Here is a 22,779-nt window from a genome sequence, read left to right on the forward strand (position 1 = left end):
GGGGGAGGCAGTTTGGGAGCCTGGAAGATGAGTTTTTTTCCCCCTCAGGTACAGATACAAGAGATAACATTGGGATTTGGAAGGAAGATGAGGTTGGAGAGAGTGATACAAGGAGATGGTCAGAGATGGCTTTTTCTGCGATTGATACAAGGGTCTAAGAGGACTATTTGAGATGACAAGATCAAGAGAATGGTCCTGAAAGTGAACTGGGGAGTTTACATGGAGGGAGAGATTTGGGGAGGTTGGGAAGGCAGTGAACTCAGGAGAAAAAAACAAAATGAATTGTGATGCAAGTTGAAATCACCAAGGAAAGTTTGTTAATGGCATGGAGACAGCTGAACCAAAACAGTCTTTGTAGTATGATATTCACAACTCAGTAAAATTAAACTATTGAAGATGCCCAAATAGTCACTCCAATGGTTCCTAACCACACCTTGTATAAACAATGGCAGACTTTGTAAATAATTAATTTACAGCCACAGGCTCCACAATTTATTAAACACAAACTAATATTAGCAGAGAGAAAATTAAACAGCATAGTACACTGATTACTGTCTGTGCTTTGAATCCAAAATATTTGTATTCAGCCCCATTCATACAAATGACAAACAAATACAGTTAAAGGATAAATAAAATAACAACATAGCCAGATTACTTAAATGTTCTTCACGATGTGTTGCTCAAGGGAATATATATAGATACCTTGGCTTTTTTCCTGAAATGTTGATCAGGGTCACTTTCTCAGTTCCCCCAGGCTATACTTCTTACAAAGTTTTCCTTTCTTTGGGATTCCAGAAACTGCTGTATCGGATTAGGTAGGAAGATTCCAAATCTTCATGCTGTTTTAGTAGTAAGCCAGAACCATCTCATAGAAAACATCGTTCAAAAAATAAGTTTAATTCTGGTTCTGTCCTGAAAGAGTGATTGACTCACCCTGAAAGTCAGTCACCATTCAACAACTGCCAACTGCCTTTAGGCATACTGCAACCAACTCTCAGGTAATGACCTTAATAACCAACTTCTGCTATCTGTTTAAAAACAATGCTCTTCCCAGGACCGAGAAGGGAGGGACACTGTTTGTTAGAACTTAGTTAAAAATCAAGTCCTCATTGAAGAAATTACAGAGATAAAAATCCCTGACAGCAGAATTAGTGGAAGAAAGGAGTTTGTGAAGAGAATGGAGAAGACAGAATATTCCAGAAGACAATCTCTCCAAGTTTGTACAGACTAAGTTATAAATTTATTGTTCTTATTAATTGGGCTTATTAAATGGGACTCAAGTGTTTATTTGAGCAGTATTCCAGTAAAATTTAGACTAGTTAGGAAGTAGTTAGTAGTCTAAGGGGGAATTGTCAGTTTGTAAGTAAATTTGTTAATTTGTTCATTGGTGGGTTAAATAAATAGTTTCTTGCTACTTGTAAAGTGGAGATCAGGGATTTTGTTTCTTTTAACCACTCTTTTAATAGATTACAAGGGGAAAGACGAGCTTCTCTGGGTGTTTCGGGGGTAATTATTAGAGGGAAAGCCCTACTCCTGTTATAACAGATTGGGGCTTGTGTTTTAGTTTAATTATCAGAGGGGTTCAGCTATTCTCCCTCCGTAACACAGGACCAAAAGGAAATTGGCATTTTATGTAAAGTTAATGCGGTCTTGTGCAAACTCAGGATGCACAAATAATTTCAATTGAAAATTGAAGCCAAGTTATTACAATTGCTAGTTTATGTACCATTTGCAATTTCTACTTGAAATTAAACATTGTTTCTGGAGTTCACTCTTCGTCCATTATCTTTAGGAGAATGCATCCACTTTCTACTATTTTTGCATCATGCAATTGTAAAAAGAAAATTAAGAGTTAGTTAGAAAATAAACTTCAGTTAATAGGGTCATAAAGTGAAAGGTGCTGTTTCACTGTACATTAATTGCCTATTTGCTTCACTCATATTTTCAACTGAATGGAAAAGAGGTCCACTTTGCTAATTGGTAAAGTTATATTGGAAAACATTTTAATTTAATTACTAGCAAATGAGTATGAAAATATATATCCATTTCTATATCAAACCAAGTTATCTTGTGGACAAAAATAAGTTAAAAGATCTGTTCAAATATTAATTGGCATACACCAGAATTGTAACCTTGTTAAATGCACTCTTGGGTGACACAGATGATATACCCTTATTGTGTTACATTAGTTTGCAACTTATAGTTTATTAGCGATCCTGGCTCTCTCTTCTACTTCTATTATTTTTGTGCACGATCAAGGTTTCAGTCAACATTTAGGAAAATATGTCTATCTTATTTTACATATGCTTCAAAACGAGATCAACTATATTGTTAACACGTAGAGGCTCCCTCTACTCTTTCTACTGGCCAGAGTATAATAATGAAAGAACGGAATTTCAAAACATACAAACGATCTTAATATTTAAAAAAAATTAAGCTAATCAATAAAGTAAATTGAGTTACAATAAAATTTAAAGATCTAAAACAGCTTTATTAAATAAACCTACCATAAATATTTGAAGTGTTCAGTACTTCACTAAGATTTCCAAACAAGCTATTCATCTCAGAAACTTGTGGTCAGTGCAGTTGATCTATATTGAAAAGGTGCAACCTTTCTAAGATCTTTTTAACAGTGATATTTCAGTATAGAAGGGAATGTTCTCATTAGCTCATTGATTAAGAATTGGTTGAAATCTCAATACATCAACAGCATATCCTATGAAACATACAAATTGTTGGCAGTATCTTCAATATTTTTGCATTGAACTGTGCACTTAAGACTCCAAGAGCTTCTGCCTGTTTTACAGGATTGATGAAAGTCAATGGTGACATTCGTCATGTCTTGTCACGACCACAAAATCTGGGTGATTAAGCACCGAGCGCTGTGTGGTGGTTTTAAAAAGATGTGATGCACAGTGGCAATCAAATTGATCATGTTGCTTCACTGATGCTCCTTCTTATTCTCAAAATAACCACCAATTTGAAAAACTGAAGATTAGAGTCATACTCTTAAAAAAGAAAAACAACACAGATTACAGACAAGAAAACTCAAATGGAATAGATCCGTAATTTAGTGAAGGCTGGCCACACATGGGATCACATGAGGGGTTTAAATCGCTGCGCAAAACACAGAGTTCAATGGAAAAAAAAACTAATAGAGAAAGAAAAACAGAAAATAAAACTCCAATAATTTCTCACTTTAAAACACTGCAATCCCAGTGCTTTTGTGAGATTACCTGTAGGCTAGAAAAAACATTGTTGCAAAAATTTTAATAATTTATTACTCATAATAAATAAAAAATAAACAAGCTAAACAATCAAAAAAAGTCACCTACAATTATAGTGGAATGCAAACTGTAAAACAGAAAATTGATATCTTCAGCCTTCATTTCACTCCATGTCAGGCAAATGTAGATATGAGCAATTCATGCTCTGATATTAAGATCTGTCTTCAACAATGATGCATACAATCTATCTTTAATCAGCAACCCTCAATAAAGAAATGTGGATATTATGTATTGTCTGTCTTACATGTTGATTCTAAGATGTTCAAATGAAATAGATAGACATTTCCCAGCAATTCTCTGCCAACTATTCGATAACTTAAGTAGCAGTCCACTACACATTTATTAATTGATTTAAAATGGTTTACCTCGAGTTAAAATAACCACTGTGTATTTACTACAAGGAGCTCACAAGAAGCACAATCAGGACTGCGAGCAGCTGTGATGCCTTACACAGTTCCTAGCTTGTCAACAGACTCTGCAGATTCATAATGGTACTCAAGTTGAGATACTGGAGATCTGACAATACCTTGGTATCCAAAGGGAACAGAGAGCTTGTATCAGAGAGACAAGCCTGCAGTTGACTTCATTGTAAAATGCTATTCTATGTCAGGAGGAAGAATAAAAAAGCTCATCGCTCTCATAAGCTTTCTGAAATAATTATGCATTCCAGTCCCATTCTCTTATCATTACGCGACATTCATTTTTGCTTATTCAATTATTTATCTAATTGCATGTCTTAATGGCCCATCAGAAAACTAGGCATTCATTCATTATGGGAATATACTAAACTTATAGCCTCTATTAACGAATGAAAATTGTCTTTCCTGATTCATTTCACAAAATGTCTCAAATAGATTTGATATAGTGTGCAACTGGAGGAACACAGCAGGTCAGGCAGCATCAGAGGATTAGGAGAGTTGACGTTTCGAGCCTAGACCCTTCCTCAGGACTGGGGAGGGGGAAGGGAGCTGGGAAATAAATAGAAGGAAGATGGTGGGCTGGGGGAAGGTAGGTGGGATGGCGATAAATGGATGCAGGTAGGGGTAGTGGGGATTGGTTAGTAGGAATGGTGGGGCAGTTAGGTGGGGAAGGAGATGGAGAGGTAGTGTCAGGTCAAGGAGGCGGGGATGAGAGGGAGGGTTGGAGATTGGATGAGGCAAGGGTTCGGGAGATTTTGAAACTGGTGAACTCCATGTTTAGACCATCAGGCTGTAGGCTCCCAAGTCGAAATATGAGGTGTTGTTCCTCCAGTTTGCGTGCGGCGTCATTGCGGCACTGGAGGAGGCCCAGGATGGACATGTCACCCAGAAAGTGGGAGGGGGAGTTAAAATGGTTAGCAACTGGAAGGTGTAGGGACCCCACTACCAAAGAGATATTTCTCTCCCCACCCCTATCTGCCTTTCGTAAGGACTGCTCAGTCTGCGACTCCCTCATCCGCTCCACACTCCCCACCAACCCCACCACACCCAGCACCTTTCCCTGCAACTGCAAGAGGTGCTACACATGCCCCAACACCTCCCCTCTCACCTCCATCCAAGGCTCAAGATAAACTTTCCATATCCAACAGGTATTCACCTGTACATCCTCCAACCTGGTGTACTGTATCCGTTGCTCCCGATGGGGCCTCCTCTACATTGGGGAGACCAGACGTAGACTTGGTGACAGATTTGATACACTATGATCAACGACACCTTCCAGCTGCTAACCATTTTAACTCTCCCTCCTACTCCTTCTGTGGCATGTCCATCCTGGGCCTCCTCTGGTGCCACAATGATGCCACATGCAAACTGGAGGAACAACACCTCATATTCTGCCTCAGGAGCCTACAGCCCAATGGCTTAAGCATAGAATTCACCGGTTTTAAAATTTACCCACCCCCTGGCTTCATCCCATGTCCAAACCCTCCCTCTCATCCCCGACTCCTTGACTTGACACTACCCGTCCATCTCCTTCCCCATCTTTCCGCCCCACCGTTCCCACTGACCAATCCCCACTATCCCTACCTGCATCCACCAATCACTATCCCACGCCTCTTTCCACTATTTATTTCCCAGCTCCCTCCCCACCTCCCCAGTCCTGACAAAGAGTCTAGGCCTGAAACGTCGACACTCCTACTCCTCTGATGCTGCCTGACCTGCTGTGTTCCTTCAGCTCCACACACTATCGACTGACTTCAGCATCTGCAGTTCTTGCTATCTCTCAACTGGATTTCTTTTCTGACTAAAAGAGAGCTAAAGGATGAAATACTATGGAGACAGTCGGTAGGTTTGAATACAAGATTACACAGGAAGCAAAGAAAATTAAAATAGCTAGCCAGATTCTCTGTTCCTCATCTCTATCTAGCGTCTTCTGTAGGAAAATGGTCATTGGATGTTCAGCAAACTATATGCGGTTGAGGTAGGGACTGTATAGTAGCAACTGTCCAATCCATTCAACCCACACCAAAAATAAAGTTTGGCCTTCAAATTAATTACTTTGAAGGTCAACTGTGCATGATTCTTGCCACCTTGGTCAACAATTGTGTGTTTGTTAAACAGTGTAGTGCCACTACAAATTGCCTGCTCCTCAGCATGTTAATCGCAAAAACCATCAGGGTGAATGCTCAAAACATGTTCTTCAGTTCATAGGTTCTGTCATGGGGGACACACTGGTGGGTAACCTTGTAACTGCAATTCAAGAAATTTCCAAATTTCAGTTTCCATCAGTGTTGTCACAAGTAAATAATCAGAAGTAGTTTCCAACAGGGATAGGAAGTCAGGCTTGAAGAATTAAATCATGTTAAACATTTCTTAAAATGGCGGTCTATTTAAGAATTACACTGATAAATAGTTGGTCCTCTATTGGGAAATGGGGATCAAATGGGGAACATGGAAAAGAGGGGAGGATCATAATAACCAGCATCAAAAAGTACATAATTCTTTTTCTTAGATTTCTTGCAGTCAACGCAGATTTTATTGTCAATAAGGACAAATCTTAAAAGTTGATCTCAAGATGGTGTAAAAACTTTACACAGAAAATGTGCAAAAAAATACAGTACCTTTAAAGTACTGTAAATAAGTGATCAAAAAGAAAATTAAACATTTGAAAATAGTCATATCTGCAATTGTACGGTTAGAGAGCTTATGGCAAAGCAAGAATTAAATTTGCAGGCTTTTTAAACCTTGAGTTAGCATATGCATGAGTCATGTGTTTAAATTATTATGGCAAATAAGGAGGCCATTTGGCCCATCATACCCATGCAAACTCAGTAGAACTGACTATAAACTGAATAATTCAAATTACTTGAAGACTCCAAGTTCTTGACACTGTACAAACAAGCATATTAAAATGACAAATCCTTAAACAGTATAAAACTATTTGCCAAATCAAACCAAATCCAGAAGAGATGAACACTACCAGTTTCTCCATGCAGGGAACACTGCAAAATATTCAGCATTTGCAAAAAGAGATACTGAATTCATTATATGTTAAACAAAAATGGAATTTTATTTTCAGCTTGTGAGCAGATCTGACAAATCAAACCTCTGTAGCACTGGTGTTCATAGATTCTGGGAACGTTCAATTATTTAACCTTGACAGAAGTCATACATTACTTTCCAAGGAAAGAAGCCATTGGATCTTCAGGTCTTTGACGTTTCATTCTGTATGCCTCCATTTCTTCTTCTGTAGGTTCTTTTATTTCATGTATGCTGTTGTAACCTCGCTTACGTTCATCAATTTGCAAAATTTGTTCAACTTGCTTCAAACGAGCTTCTTCAGCAACCAGGGCCTGAGTATGTTAAAATTAAACATCATGTTGCTATGTAACTGCTGCCACAATCTTGAAAGCTTAATAACTGATTTCTAAAGCATGCAAAACAGACAAACCAGCAATGTGCCAGGCATACTGATAAAGGGTTAGGTGCAGGGCTTATAGGATCGCTCCAAAAATACAAATGAGCTAGCACTTACCTATAGATTATCTGTCCCCTATATTAACATTAATTGTGTTAACACAGATTCTAATGCTGGTGTATTTGTTAAAAATATTATGGTATTATTTTTACTCATATATGATTTCACATGTGATTTTATTTTGCAAAGGGTGGTCTCGTTACTTCCCATTTTCGATAAAGATCATAGAATTAATTATTAGGAGAATGCAAGCTGAAAATGAAGAGTATTTGATGTTACAGAAGGTGAAACTACTAAAGAGGAAATGTAACTCAAAAATTACTGATTCATGTGAGATCAATTGCATATCAATTACATAACAATTTCAACAGGCACTAGAATGTGCTACACTACACACATCATTGGTAAATCACAGTCAGCTTTTGCTGCCTGCTATACAGCTACAAAATTCATCTGACAGTAAAGTAACAGCCAAGTTGCATTTGAAACATTCCTTATACCTTCCTTCAAAGGCACATTATAACGGCATAATTGAATAAAAATGGACATTAATCAAAGGGATGTGATGTGGCAGTCATTTTTTTTTGTGAGAAACATTACAGCAAGATGCAGTCAGGGTTATCCAGCATGGAAACTGTCAGGAGTATGAGAAAAGGAAATTGGTCAAAAAGCATTAGGTGGGATAGAGTATAAGCTGTTCCAGCACACCAGATCACCATAGTTGTGCATGTAGTGTATTATTCAATAATAACACATTTCCACTTGCAGCACAAGTGATGTAAAGCAATAGATCTGTACTTCAATATCTAAAAATTTGATATATACTAACTAACTTTTTATGCCATGTATTATTGGAGATAAACTACAATTAAATAAAACTATGCAGAACAACAAATGCTTTCTTTACAAAATCCAAGGATAGCCTATTTGAACTGTAGTCAGTTAAAGACCCCTATTAAAGGGACTTTTGACAGATAATAAATTTTATTCTATAAATGTGGAATAGAAGCTGTCATGCACAGATGTAATCAATGTACGAAAGGCAGCACAACAACAATCAAATGTTTCAATATTTCACTTTTACACTGAATTTTTACTATTGATTTGCACTGTTAAAGTTAATCCAAAATATAAATTAGAACTGACTTATCAAATTAATAGAACTAATGGACTCCTCAGTGTAATTTTGTAAAGTTTAAGATTCAATTTAGTTATCTCATTTACGTAGTTCTACCTGTTTGCACATCCGTTGGACAGAAATAAAATATCGTTTTGGTAAACAAAGTGTTAACAGTGAATTAATTAACTGTAGGAATTTAATCAAATTAGATTTACTCAAGCATATTTAAGAAGATTCTTTGAAAAGGGAGGAGGAGCTAGGATATATATAACTCAAACCTTTTTCAGTTTTTCTTGCTTCTTTGCTTCTTCATCTTCACTGTCTGAACCATGATTTTTTCTATGTTTCTTCTTTTTCTTATTGCTTTCTTTAAGTTTTTCTTTATGAATCTATAACAAACAGACAAACTGGTGTTATAAATAATTAATACAGGTTGCAAAAGGGTTCTGTTCTGAACTCTGTTCACAAGGATGCTTCTTGGTGAGTTTTGCATTGTGGTACTTCCTGAACATGTTTGAGCTCCAAAGCACATATTCTTTACTCCTGGGAAAAGATGATGGTAAATATTAACCAATTATTATGTTTTGATAGGTATATATTACACATTTTGGAGGGAGAGGAATGTTGCACTGGAGGCAATGGAATAAAACGGAGACATTTTTCCACAAGAAAGGAAGCTTATGCTTCATTGACTTAGGCATTCAGCAAGTCACTGTTAAGTGGCACCATTGGAGAATGCAACTCATCTACAAAAAAATTGTGATTGGTCAATCCAAATGGAACAACAAATAAAATAAGCCATGTTTTATTTGCACAAGAACAGAAAGTAGAAACAAGAGACAGAAATTAAGCATACGCAGTTTATCATCTTTAATTGCTACATTACAATTCTGGTCGCCATGCTACAGGAAGGATGGTGTTAAACTAAAAAGGGTACAGGAAAAAATTTACAAGAATGTTGCTGGGACTGGAAGGTTTGAGTTACAATAGCCTGGGACTTTTCACCCTGGAGTGTCAGAGGCTGAGGGATGACCTTATAGAGATTTATAAAATCATGAGGGGCACACATAAGGTGAACAGGTAAAGGTCTTTTTCCAAGAGTAGGGGATTCTAAAACTAGAGTGCATACGTTTAAGGTGAGACAGGAAAAGCATAAAAGGGACTCAAGGGGCAGCTTTTCAGACAGAGGGTGGTGAGTGTATGGAAGTGGGAAAGGCAGGTATAATTACAACATTTCAAAGACATTTGAACAGGCACATTGATAGGAAAGGTTTGGAGGAATACGGGCCAATTGCAGGCAAATCGGACTAGTTCAGTTTAGGATACCTGGTCGGCATGGAGAAGTTGAGCCAAAGGGTCTGTTTCTGTGCTGTATGACTTTATGACTCTAAACTGAACTACTTGCAAGTTGGAACACAATGCAGGACAATGGAAAGCAGTTGCTCGTAAGTACAGGAAATGTTTGTAGGTTAGGTCTCGAAAATTACCACCATGTATGGGATCATGTTCGTAACTACGACTGTCCGTAAGTCAGATGTTTGTAAATTGGGGATCCCCGGTTCAATGGAGAGTGCAGGAGGGCACGCCAGGGGCAGCAGCAGGCATACCTAAAAACGAGATGTCTATCCAGTGAAGCTACCAAACAAGGCCACCGAGTGCCAAATAGCATGAGCAGCAAGTGATAGAGCTAAGGTGATCTCACAACCAATTCTGCAGTCTTACCACATACCGTCGTGAATGGTGGTGAACAACTAAACAAATCACAGATATTCCCATCCTCAACGATGGAAGAGCCCAACACATCAGTACAAAAAATAAGGCCAAAGCATTCCCAGCAATCTTCAGCAATAGCTGCCAAGTGAATGATCCATCTTGGCCTCCTCCAGTGGATGCCAGCAGCATAGATTCCAGTCTTCAGGCAATTTGATTCACTCCATGTGATATCAAGAAACGGTTGGAGACACTAGATGCTGCAAAGGTTATGGGCCCTGGCAACATTCTGGCAATAGTACTGAAGACTTTTGATTCAGAACCTGCTGCTCCCCTGGCCAAGCTGTAACTGGCATTTACCTGACAATGTGGAAAATTGCCTAGGTAAGTCCTGTACACAAAAAGCAGGACAAATCCAACCAGGCCAATAACCACCCCATCTGTCTACTCTTGATCATAAAATCATAGAATCCCTACGGTGTGGAAACAGGCCATTTGGCCCACCAAGTCCACACCACCCCTCTGAAGAGCATCCCACCCAGACCCACTCCCCTACGTTTTCCCTGTAACCTGGCATTTCCCATGTCTAATCTACCTAATTTACACATCTGGACACTACAGGCAATTTAGCACGGCCAATCCACCTAATCTGCACATCTTTGGACTGTGGGAGGAAACCGGAGCTCCCGGAAGAAACCCACGCAGATACAGGGAGAATGTGCAAACTCCACACAGACAGCCACCAGAGGGTGGAATCGAACCCGGGTTCTAGCGTTGTGAGGCAGCAGTGCTAACCACTGAGATGAAAGGTGGTTATCAACAGTGCTGTCCAGCAGCACTTGCTCAGCAATAAGCTGCTCAGTGATAACCCAGTTTGGGCTCTGCCTGGGATACTCAACTCCCAATCTCATTAGTCCATGTTTGAACCAAGGCTGTAAAGAGCTGAATTCTGGAGGTGAGGCAGGAGTGACAGCTCTTGACATTAAGACCACATTCAACCAAGCATGGCATCAACAAGCCCTAGCATAACTGGAATCAATGAGAATCGGGGCAAACCCTCTGCTGTTGAAGTCATATCTGGCACGTAGAAAATGGTCGTGGTGGCTGGAGGTCAGTTATCTCAGCTCCAGGAGTTCCTCAGCGTAGTGTCCCAGACCCAAACATCTTCAGCTGCTTCAATGGCCCACCCTCCATCATAAGGTCGGAAGTGGGATGCTCGCTGATGATTACGCCATGTTCAGCACCGTTTCTGACTCTTTAGATACTGAAGCAGTATCTGCATGGTCAAATGCAACAAAATCTAGAAAATATCCAGGCCTGGGCTGCCAAGTGGCAAGTAACATTTGCGCCAGACAAATGCCAGATAATCTAACTAGCGCTCCATGACATTCAACCGTGTCACCATCACGGAATCCCTCACTATCAACAACTTTGGGGTTACTATTGACTAGAAGCTCAACTGAATTCGCCACAAACATAGTGGCTGCAAGAGAAAGTCAGAGGTTAGGAACACTATGGTGAGTAATTTCACCTCTTGACTCCCCAAAGCCTGTCCATCATCTACCAGGTGAATCAGGAATGTGATGGAAAACTCCCCACCAGCCTGCACAGGTGCAGCTCTAACAATACTCAGGAAGCTCAACACCATCCAGGATAGAGTAGCCCCCTGTTTTGACAGCACATCCAAAACATCCACTCCCTCTACCGCCGACACTCAGTACACACTGCTGCTACTATCTACAAAATGCACTGCAGAAATTTAACAGAAATCCTTAGACAGCACTTTCCAAACCCACGACCACATCCATCCAGAAGTTCAAGATACATGGGAATATCACCATCTGCAAGTTCTTCACCGAGCTACACACCATTCCAAGTTGGAAATATATCACTGTTCCCTCTCTAACCTACAACAAATGGACTGCAGTGCTTCAAGAAGGCAGTTCACCACCACTTTCTCAACAGCAACTAAGAATGGGCAATAAATGCTGGCCAGCCAGTGACACTCATCACACAAATGAATAAAATAAAGCCAATTCCTTTTAGAGTTCACATGTTGGTCACTGGCTCATTGCAACAGCTGCTGTGTTTCATATTGCATAAGGAAATAGAAATATGCCCCAATGCTCAAGTTGATTCCCACTTAAAGTACCACACCCACCAAGTACATTTCAGTTAACAAGACCTAGAAGTGTCTACAGTTGTGGGCAGATTGTATTTCCAATTGTTGCAAGCTTATTAATTATGCTCGTCCCACATTATGATCTAAATTGGACTGCTGAAGGGCCAGTCTCTATTTAGGATAACATTATTCAAGTAAATGTTTGATTCAGATGGTGTCTTTGTAACAGATTAAGCATTACATCAACATCTTTCTTTGTTACTAGGTGACTTGTTTAATTATTTAAAAAGATCACTGAATCACTATGGGGTGAACAGAGTGAACAGAGAGGTCCAAACACACCTCAACCAGAATGGAAACCAACTCCCATATTGTTGCGATTATTCTGAATCGCACACTACTAGCCACTTACCCAAATTGGCTAACCAGTACCCCAGCCAACACATTAACATTTGTTATAACATCATAAAGCTCTGCAAATGGCAAATAACAAAAAATTGCTGCGTTTGAAAAAATGTGATTTTCACCTAACAGGAGATGATTGAAATCAGAAATGTTCAGCAGGTAGGCAGCATTTCTTTGAAAGAGAACTACAAAGATACCATTGGAAGTCAGGAACCTGCTGCTAAGTATTCAAATGTTATCAGTATTAAAAACAAGGGAAATTATGAAGAAATTCAGACAGCCACAGATTCAAGTGGTTGTCGAATAAAATAAAACTCAGGTTTCTAAAGCTTTCTATTACATTTGGACAAAGCAGCATGTGAAAATCATAAAAACAAAAATTGCTGGAAAAACTTGGCAGGTCTGGCAGCATGGAGAGAAATCAGGCTTAATGTTTTGGGTTTAGTGACCCTATCTCAGAACTCCGTTTCATTCAACCAAGAGAAAGCTTAATCATCTCTTGACAGAGTTCTGAAGAAGGGTCACTCAAACCAAAACGTTAACTTTGATTTCTCTCCACAGATGCTGCCAGACCTGGTGTGCTTTTCCAGCAATTTCTGTTTTTGTTTCTGATTTATACCATCCACAGTTTCTTTCAGTTTTTACGTGAAAGTGGTACTTGCCTCCACTAAAGTTTTTGGTATGTTTTCACATGCTTCCTGGTTAGAACTGGGGATCTCACTTGGAAATTCAGATTTATCCTCCACCTAAATGAGAAAAGAAGTGCAACATATGGATTAAGGTTGAAATCTAGCATTGAATCTACCATTCAATAATTCATCTATTATGAAAGAATGATACCATTGGGAATACAGCAGTCCACCAGAACCTAGTGAGAGTCTTTTTTTTTTTTTAAATCATTAACTAGATGTTGACATTGCTGGCTGGGTTAGCCCCCATTGCCCATCTCTAACTGCACTTGAACTGATCGGCTTGCTAGGTCACTTCATGAGCAGTAAAGAGTTAACCAGGCTACTGTGGGTCTGGAGTCACAAGTAGACCAGATGAGGTAAAGATGGCACATTTCTATCCCTAAAAAATATTTGTGAGCCAGATGGGTGACAATGGTGACATGGTTGTCATTAGATTAGGCTTTAATTGCAGATTGTTATGGAATCCAAATTTCACCAGCTACCATGTTATGGATTCTGGATTACTAGTCTGATAATGTTAGCATTAGGTCGATGCCACCCCAATAACATGTTAATGGTTCATATGTAGGTCTTTCAACAGAATCGGAAAATAAAATATAATTTTAAATTTAAAATAATGTTATCATTAAAGTATTAGTTTATCTTTACTATATGCACATTTAGTTTCTGTACTTCTGTTGAACCCTATAACTCTCTACGTACCCAAGGTATGGACTTACAACTTCAGTTTATTTCAACTACTGGTTTTATCATGACATCCTCCTCTTTCATAATGTCAATGTGGTTCGTCACTGAATAAATCACGTTTGACTTCATTCGGAATTCCTTGGATAAAGATGATGTGAAGATGCTGGTGTTGGACTAGGGTGGACAAGGTCAGAAGTCACACAACATCAAGTTATAGTCCAACAGGTTTATTTGAAAACACAAGTTTTTGGAGTGCTGCTCCTTCGTCAGGTGGAGCAGTGGTCCAAAAGCTTGTGATTTCAAATAAACCTGTTGGACTATAGCCTGGTGTCGTGTGACTTCTGATCTTGGATAAAGAAGCATCCTATGTCAGACTACAGCAGAATCTAGATATCATTCAGGTCTAAGCTTAAAAGTGGCTGAGAATGATCAGTTCAAACAAGAGAAAGCTTAATCATCTCTAGCCCTAATGGCATAACAATCTGCACTATCTATTTCAGAAACTTAACTGGACTGTCCACATTAACTCCACAGTTCAAGAACGGAGCGGATCGTGATTAGCTTGCAATGAGCAGCTCACTTCCAAAACTACTCTTCCATTACTTACAAAGCTGAAGTCAACAGTGTGATGGAATATTCATCCAAGATTAAAATTTGAATCCATATGTGAAGATGTAATTCCAAGTTAAATATGAACCAAATAACTTATCAACTTGAATAATTAAAAATAAATTAGAAGTACACAAGATTGCATTCAAACTGCTGAAAAATTACACAATTTTGCAAGAATAATGAAACAGACAATTTTGAAGTATTGCAGTACTTACAGCAATCTGTTTTCCTGTTTCTCCTGTACAATAGGATGTTTTGATAAATGAGTGACAACACTTGTACCCCCATTTCCCTTCCTTCCAGTAGGAGCCCCAAACAGACTGTAAGATAACACACAAGTAAAACATCAAATGAAAGAGTGCCCATAAAATATAGCATTGCAACTGAAAGATTTGAAAACTCATTACAGCAGCTTCTTAAATGGGTTTTTGACTTATCCCACTAGAGATTCCTCATGACACTGTATAGGAGTACATTTTTTCTTATGATATTTATTATCTTCCTATAATATCCAAAATATGACAATTTCCTCATTACTGTAATATTAACAAAATTATTTTGGAAAAACATTGATTGATTTGAAGTGGAAGTAACACTATAAAGTAATACTTTACTGATACTAAAAGATATGGACCAAACAAAAATAGTTCTATGCCTACAAACAAAAGCAAAACACTGCTGATTCTGCAAACCTAAAATTAAAAATATGAAAATAATAAGTAGATCCAGCTGCACTTTTAGAGGGAGAAATAGAATTAACATTTTAGGTTGTTGACTTTTCATTCAATTTAGTAAGTCTGAAGGAGACGGGAGGATGGTAAAAAGAACAATGAAGGTCTGTGTAGGTTTTAAAGAAGAGATTAAACGAGAAATGGTGCAAGACTAAGCAGAGTAATAATGCCACAAGTAAAAAGGCTTGCAGAAGTGTGGATGGCAGAACAATGAACAACTGCCACCTGAAAAACAAGCTGAGACTAAATTGCTGCAGAGGTTTCAGTTTGAGATGGCTGAACTCAACGTTGAGACCTTAAGGCTGTGAAGTGTCCAATTGAGAGATGAAATACTGCTCTTTGAGCTTGTGTTGAACTTCTTTAGAAAAGAGTAGGAGACTAAGGATGGAAGAGTCAGAGTGAGAACAAGGTAGAGAATTAAAATGACAGGAACAAAAATAAAGTTGCTGGATAAGTTCTGAGGAAGGGTCACTGGACCCGAAACATTAACTCTGTTTTCTCCTTCACAGATGCTGCCAGACCTGCTGAGCTTCTCCAGCAACTTTGTTTTTGTTCCTGATTTATAGTATCCGCAGTTCTTTTGGTTCTTAATTAAAATGACAGGCTCAGGCTCACATGTAAACTAAGTAGAGGCATTCCACAAAACAGATATATAATCGATATCCGGTTTCCTCACTGTATAAAAGATTGCATTGTAAACAGAGAATATAGTGCCCTAATTAGAATGTTAACAATGAATGTCAATTAAATTTGTATTTCATGTGGAAGAGGAGTTTGGAACCTCAGATGGAAAGAAAAGATGTAATAAAAGGTTTTCATTCTTGCAGTTCCATTGAAAGGTGCCAAAAGGGGAGGTGATGTTGGGGTAATTGAGGTGTGGACTGTGCGGTGAAGGTAATAATCCCTTCAGAAAGAGGACAGGGACATGTGTATTTGTTTGTGGTGTCCCGCTCAAGGTGGTCAAAATGCAGAAGAGGATCTGTTTAGTACTGAGGCTGATTAGATGGAAATTGAGGACAAAGGAAATCCAATTGTGGCTCTGGAGGAAGGGGAAATGGGGCAGAAACAGACAAGGAGTCTTATTAACTACAGTGAAAAGAAATCTTCTGTTGAGAAAAGGAAAGATATATCTGAACCATTGATATGAAAGGATGCATCATCAGAACAGATGTGATAGAGATGAAGAAATCGGGAGAATAAAACAGACTCTTTAGAGGAAATGGGGTGTCCACTTTATTTCTGAACCCTTCCCCTCCCTCACAGAACCACGAAAGGGGGATCTTCAAGGGACTTATTGTTCTATATGAAGTTGTTGTTGATATTTCTATCCCTCACTACGACTACCTGTTTAATAGCCAGCACTTGAACAGGTTATCTACCTCTCATGCCCATCAATACAAACCATCGTTTTGAACAAGGGGGGAGGAGGCAATGGCCTAGTGCTATTATCGCTGGACTGTTAATCCAGAGACCCAGATAACATTCCGAGGACCGGGGTTCAAATCCCGCCACAGCAGATGGTGGAATCTGAATTTAATAAAAATCTGGAATTAAGAGTCTAATAATGACCATGAATTCATTGTCGATTGTCGGAAAAACCCATCTGGCTCACTAATGCCCTTTAGGGAAGGAAGCAGCCATCTTTATCTGGTCTGGCCTACATGTGACTCCAGACCCACAGCAATGTGGGTGACTCTGAACTGCCCTTTGCGCAATTAGGGATGGACAATAAATGCTGCCTAGCCAGCAACGTCCTGATCCCTTTAACAAATAAAGGAAAAAGCACATGATTTTTTAAAAATTTAATGTACGCACCTTTTGTTCTATTTTTTCTAAGATGCAGGCATCACTAGTTAGTTAGCATTTAAGCCCATTTCTCATTATCCTTGAGAGATGGTAGTAAACTGCCTTCTTGAACTAAGGTAGGTAGATAATGTGGCTAGGAAGGCATATGAGACATTTGTCTTTATTAGCCAAGGCTGAGAGTTTAAGCGAAGGGAGATAATGCTGGAAGGGAGATTATGCTGGAACTGTATAAAAAAATTTGTTAGACCACAACGAGTGTATTTGTGTGCAGTTCTGAAATCGACATTACAGGAGAATGTGATTGCACTGGACAGAGTGCAAAGGAGACTGACCAAGATATCGCCTGGGCTGGAGAGTTTTACTTATGAAGAGAGACTGGAGCAGAGGAGACTGCATGGGGTCATGATTGAGATATACAAAGTTATGAGGATCATAGACAGCGTAGGTAAGAAGAAACCTTCCCCCTTGGTGGAGGGATCAACGACCAGGGGTATAGATTTAAGGTAAGGGGCAGGAAGTTTAGAGGGGATGAGAGGCAAACGTTTTTCACCCAGAGGGTGGTGGGAACCTTGAACTCAGTCTATAAAGGGTGGTGGAGGTACATTTAACAGGAATTTAAATGTACACTTGCAATGTGAAGGCATACAAGGCTGTGAGTCAAGTGTTAGGAAATGGAATTAGAAAAGTTCGATGGTTGTTTTTGTTTGGTGCAGACTCGATGGAATCAAGGCCTTTTTCTGTGCTGTAGATATCTACGACACGAGGTCATAAAGTCCAACACAAATGCAAGTTTCTTTTCTCCTCCTCAGTATAAGTAATCTTCAATATTGCATGGCTTTACCAAGGCCAGAATCCTGATGAAGAACTTCCAGATAAGCAGGAGATAAAGCAGTACCAGGCAAGGATAGGACTGAATGGGGAGCAAGGTAAGATTTGTAAATAATTTGGATGAAGGAGTGGAAGGGTGGATTAGTAAGTTCGCGGACAATACGAAGGTGGGTCGTGTTGTGGACAGTGCGGAGGGCTGTTCTAAGTTACAAAGGGACATTGATAGGATGCAGAGCTGGGCTGAGAAGTGGCAGATGGAGTTTAACCCTGAAAAGTGTCAGGTGATTCATTTTGGAAGGAAAAACTTGAAAGCAGAATACAGTGTTAACGGAAAGATTCTTGGCAGTGTGGAGGAGCAGAGGGATCTTGGGGTTCATGTCCACAGTTCCCTGAAAGCTGCCACCCAGGTGGATAGAGTTGTTAAGAAGGTGTATGGTGTGTTAGCTTTCATTAATAGAGGGATTGAGTTCAAGAGCCGTGAAGTTATGCTCCAGCTATACAAAAGCCTGAAGCGGCCACATCTGGAGTATTGTGTCCAGTTCTGGTCGCCTCATTACAGGAAAGATGTGGAAGCATTGGAAAAGGTGCAGAGGAGATTTACCAGGATGTTGCCTGGAATGGAGGGAAGGTCTTACAAGGAAAGGTTGAGAGAGCTAGGGCTTTTCTCTGCAGAACAACGAAGGATGAGAGGTGACTTGATAGAGGTATACAAAATGATCAGAGGTATAGATAGAGTAGACAGCCAGAGACTTTTTCCTAGGGTGGAGGTAGCTATTATGAGGGGGCATAATTTTAAAGTGAGTGGAGGTAGATATAGGGGAGACATCAGAGGTAGGTTCCTTACTCAGAGAATGGTCGGGACGTGGAATGCATTGCTGGAGAGGGTAGTGGAGTCGGCCTCATTAGGGACATTTAAGCGGCTATTAGATATGCATATGGATGATAGTAGAGGGTAGGGGTAGAGGTTAGATAGACTTTAGGATTAGGGTAAAAGTTCAGCACAACATCGTGGGCCAAAGGGCGTGTTCTATGTTGCAGTTTGTGAGGCAAGATGATTCCAAGATGAGAGATGGGGACAGAAGAAGCAGCGCTGTTTTATGATGAAATACAAATTCCATCAAACTAAATGTTTAAAGGACTGTTCACATTATCAAACATTTCTAAGTTCGTAAGATCAAAGTAGGTGGAGTGCTTTTAATTAAACCTCAAATCACTTACTGTGTGGTTACCAATCAGGACATCCTCTTCATACTTAGAACGTACAACTGCTTTCTCTTGGCCTTTTAAGACAGCACCATGTCTTGAATATTCCACATAATCCTCTGTTTGAGCTAGCAGCAGTTCACGTGGTGGAACATTTAGGTGCTCCTGACCTCCATACTGCAAAAAATTGGTGATTTTGTTAACTATCAGCAAATATTGCACAATCAGATTAGGACAGCTGGTTAATGATCCAAAAATTAGTTTTTAAACAGTTAATCAGATCTTACTTTCCAGGAGGATCAAACAAGTACAGGTTGAACACAGGATTAACAAGTTCTAACTTGAATATTTTCCTCACTTCAGAAACAAAAGCGATGGGCCGGCATTCACTGCAATGGTAATGTTAGAGTCTGACAGCATAAGCTAAATGATTCTTTGCCCCAGTCTGCCATTTGTGAATTTATGACAATCTGCTAGTGAATGGATAAGCATGAGGTACAGAAAATTAGAACCATGTGTTCAACGGCCAAAGTAAAAACCCAATGTTGTGTTTCAGTGCTCAGGCCCAAACGGGTTTAGAATGGGTTTAAAGGTTAAATTAATGGACAGAAACAAACACAAATTGAAGAATGACTTGTACTACAATGGATGCTCATTGACATTACACAAACAATACAGAAACCTAGGACTTTTAGCCTTCAGCTGCTCAAGCAATCAAGCATCTTGTCCTGTTTCTAGCCTGTTACATGGGGACTGTGACAATGTTCAGATTGAAATTACTGAAGACCATATCACAATGAACAGGATTGACAATCCAAATTACATTTGAACATTTAGACTCCAGTTTAACAACTGAGAATTAACACAGCCTGTCTGCAAATATATATTAAAAATCACTGTTGCTTTATCTTTTGTGCCAATGACCTTAAACCATTAGAGCTACATCAATGAACAATAAAAAAGGCATCTAACATAGGATAACAAGGTGTAGAGCTGGATGAACGCCAGGCAGCATCAGAGGAACAGGAAAGCTGATGTTTCCGGTCTGGACCCTTCTTCAGAAAATCAGTACTTTTGATTTAAAATTTGGCATTCAATGGAATGGCACACAAATGATCAATTACAATGAAAAGTTCCAAACAGAGAAAAGAGAGGATTAGAAAAGTAATTAACAAACATGTTAAGAGGTGGAAAGAGATAATGTAAAAACAAGTACAGAAGTGATGACAAGAAACAATGATAACTAGAAGGAAGCGTGTTCAAGAATGAGCAAATGAAAAAGAACCAACAAAAAGGCAATAATACCAGGCAAGAAAGTGAATAAATACAAAAGTACTTGAATGACTTATGTTTTCGCCTTTAATCTACTCAATTCATGTTTTTGTCATGGTTCAAAAATGATCAGTTTCGAAAAAATCTTTCAATCTCACAGGAAGCTAGTTAAGGGAACATTTAAGGTTTTGGCTGGATTTGGTAGTCCACAAGATGTAGGAGCAGGAGTAGGCTATTCGGCCCACTGAGTATACTCTGCCGTTCAATCGTGGTTGGTCTGTTAGTCAGCCCCATTCTCCTGACTTCTCCCTGTAACCCTTGATCTCCTTACTAATCAAGAACCTACCCTGGTCTTAAAGACACTCAATGTCTTGGTTTCCACAACCTTCTGTGGCAATGAGTTCTAGAGATTGACTATTCTCTAGCTGAAGAAATTCCTCGTCATCTCAGTTCTAAAGAGTCATCCTTCAATCCGAGGCTGTGCCCTTGGATCCTACCCTCTCCTACTAGTTGAAACATCTTCTCCACATCCACTCTATCCAGGCCTCTCAGTATTTTATAAATTTCAAATCAGATCACTCCCACTGCCCCATCCTTCTAAACTCCATAGGGTACAGACCCAGCTCCTCAAACGACACCGGGATCTTCTCGTAAATCTCATCTGGACCACCTCCAATGCAGCACATCCTTCCTTCGAAATGGGGCCTAAAACTTCAGTATTCCAAACATGGTCTGACGAGAACCTAATATAGCCTCAGCAGTACATCTCTGCTTATGTTCTAGCCGTCTCAAAACGAATGCTTACATTGTATTTGCCTTCCTATCTCCCAAGTAAACCTGCATGTTAACCTTAACAGGATCCTGAACTAGGACCAAGTCCCTCGGCACTTCAGACTTCCAAAGCCTTTCCCTGTTTAGCAAATAGTCAATGCCTTGATTCTTCCTACCCAAGAGCATAACCTCACACTTTCCCATATTGTATTGTGCGCCACTTCTTTGTCCACTCCCCTAGCCTGTCCAAGTCCTTTTACAGCCTTCCCAGTTCCTCAATACCACATGTCCCTCCACTTATCTTTGTCTCATCTGTAAACTTAGCAACAATGCCCAGTTCCTTTGCCCAGATCGTAAATATATAACGTGAATAGTTGTGGTCCCAACATGGATGCCTGAAGAACTCCACCAGTCACTGGCTACCATCCTGAAAAAGACCCTTTATCTCTACTCTTGTGTCTTCTGCCAATCAGCCAATCCTAACACCAGGGGGTCTTAACTTATTTAACAGCCTCTTGTGCGGCATTTTGTCAAAGGCCAACTAGATCACATCCACTGCCTTGTCTTTGTCTAACTTGCTGGTTACCTCTTCAAAGAATTCCAACAGATTTGTCAGGTATGACCTCCTCTTGATAAAGCCGTGCTGACTCAGCCCTATTTAACCATGCACTCCAAGTGCTCCAATCTCATCTGTAATAATGGACTTTAAAATCTTACCAACGACTGAGGCCAGGCTAACTGGCCCAGTTTCCTGTCTTCTGCCCCCCCACCCCTTCATAAACAGGGATGTTACATTAGCCATTTTCTAATCCTCTGGCACCCTCCCTGACTCCAGCGATTCCTCAAAAATTACCACCAATGTCCCTACAATCGCTTCAGACGCCATCTTCACAACTCTGGGGAGTAGTCCAACTGGTCCGGGTGATTTATCCACCTTCAGACCTCTCAGCTTCTCCAGCACCTTCTCCTTAGTAACAGCCACCACACTCACCTCTGTCCTCAACTCTTGAATTTCTGGTATGCTGCCGGTCTTCTATTGTCAAAACTGATGCAAACTGCTTATTCAGTTCCTCCAGGATTTCTTTGTTCCTCAATACTACTTCTCCAGTCTCACTTTCCAGCAGTCCAGTGCCCATTCTTGCCTCTCTTACCCATTAGATATCTTAAAAAAAAAAAGGACTCTTGCAACCTTTTCTTATATTACTAGCATTATTCAGCTCCTATTTCATCTTCTCCCACTTATTGCCTTTCTTAAGCTATCTTCTGCTGGTTTTTAAAAAGCTTCTCAATCTTATGGCCTCTCACTAATCTTCACCATATTGTATATGTTCTCTTTTTCTTTTGTACTGTCTGGATCTGCATTGTCAACCATGGTTGCCTCAATCCTCCCCTTAGTATGTTTTGTCTTCCTTGGGATGAATTTCAGTTGTGCTTCCCGAATTAGCCCCAGAAGCTCCTGCCATTGCAGCTCCACCATCTTCTCTGCTTGGCTCTCTTTCCAAACAAATCTGGCTATCTTCTCCCTCATGTCTTTGCAGTTACCATTATTCAACTGTGATACTGTTACATCTGATTCCAGCTTCTCCCTCTCAAACTACAGGGTGAACTCTATCATATTATGGTCACTGCCCCATACAGG

General features: G+C 39.7%; 1 protein-coding gene across 2 annotated transcripts in view; it reads right to left on the reverse strand.

Moving 5' to 3' along the window:
- Positions 1–6,750: 6,750 nt before the first annotated feature.
- slu7 (SLU7 homolog, splicing factor) overlaps positions 6,751–22,779 on the reverse strand; it is a 57,065-nt gene continuing 41,036 nt past the window's right edge. For both annotated transcript variants that reach the window (XM_020533091.2, XM_048603787.1), the window contains exons 12-16: positions 19,113–19,274; positions 14,745–14,849; positions 13,201–13,284; positions 8,580–8,690; positions 6,751–7,056 (exon numbers count right to left, since the gene is read on the reverse strand). In XM_020533091.2, the coding sequence (XP_020388680.2) occupies positions 6,877–7,056; positions 8,580–8,690; positions 13,201–13,284; positions 14,745–14,849; positions 19,113–19,274 (642 nt within the window). In that variant the 3' untranslated portion in view covers positions 6,751–6,876. The remainder of the gene's footprint in view (positions 7,057–8,579; positions 8,691–13,200; positions 13,285–14,744; positions 14,850–19,112; positions 19,275–22,779) is intronic.

This window comes from Rhincodon typus, chromosome 12, assembly GCF_021869965.1.
Source record: "Rhincodon typus isolate 14 chromosome 12, sRhiTyp1.1, whole genome shotgun sequence".
NCBI lineage: Eukaryota > Metazoa > Chordata > Chondrichthyes > Orectolobiformes > Rhincodontidae > Rhincodon > Rhincodon typus.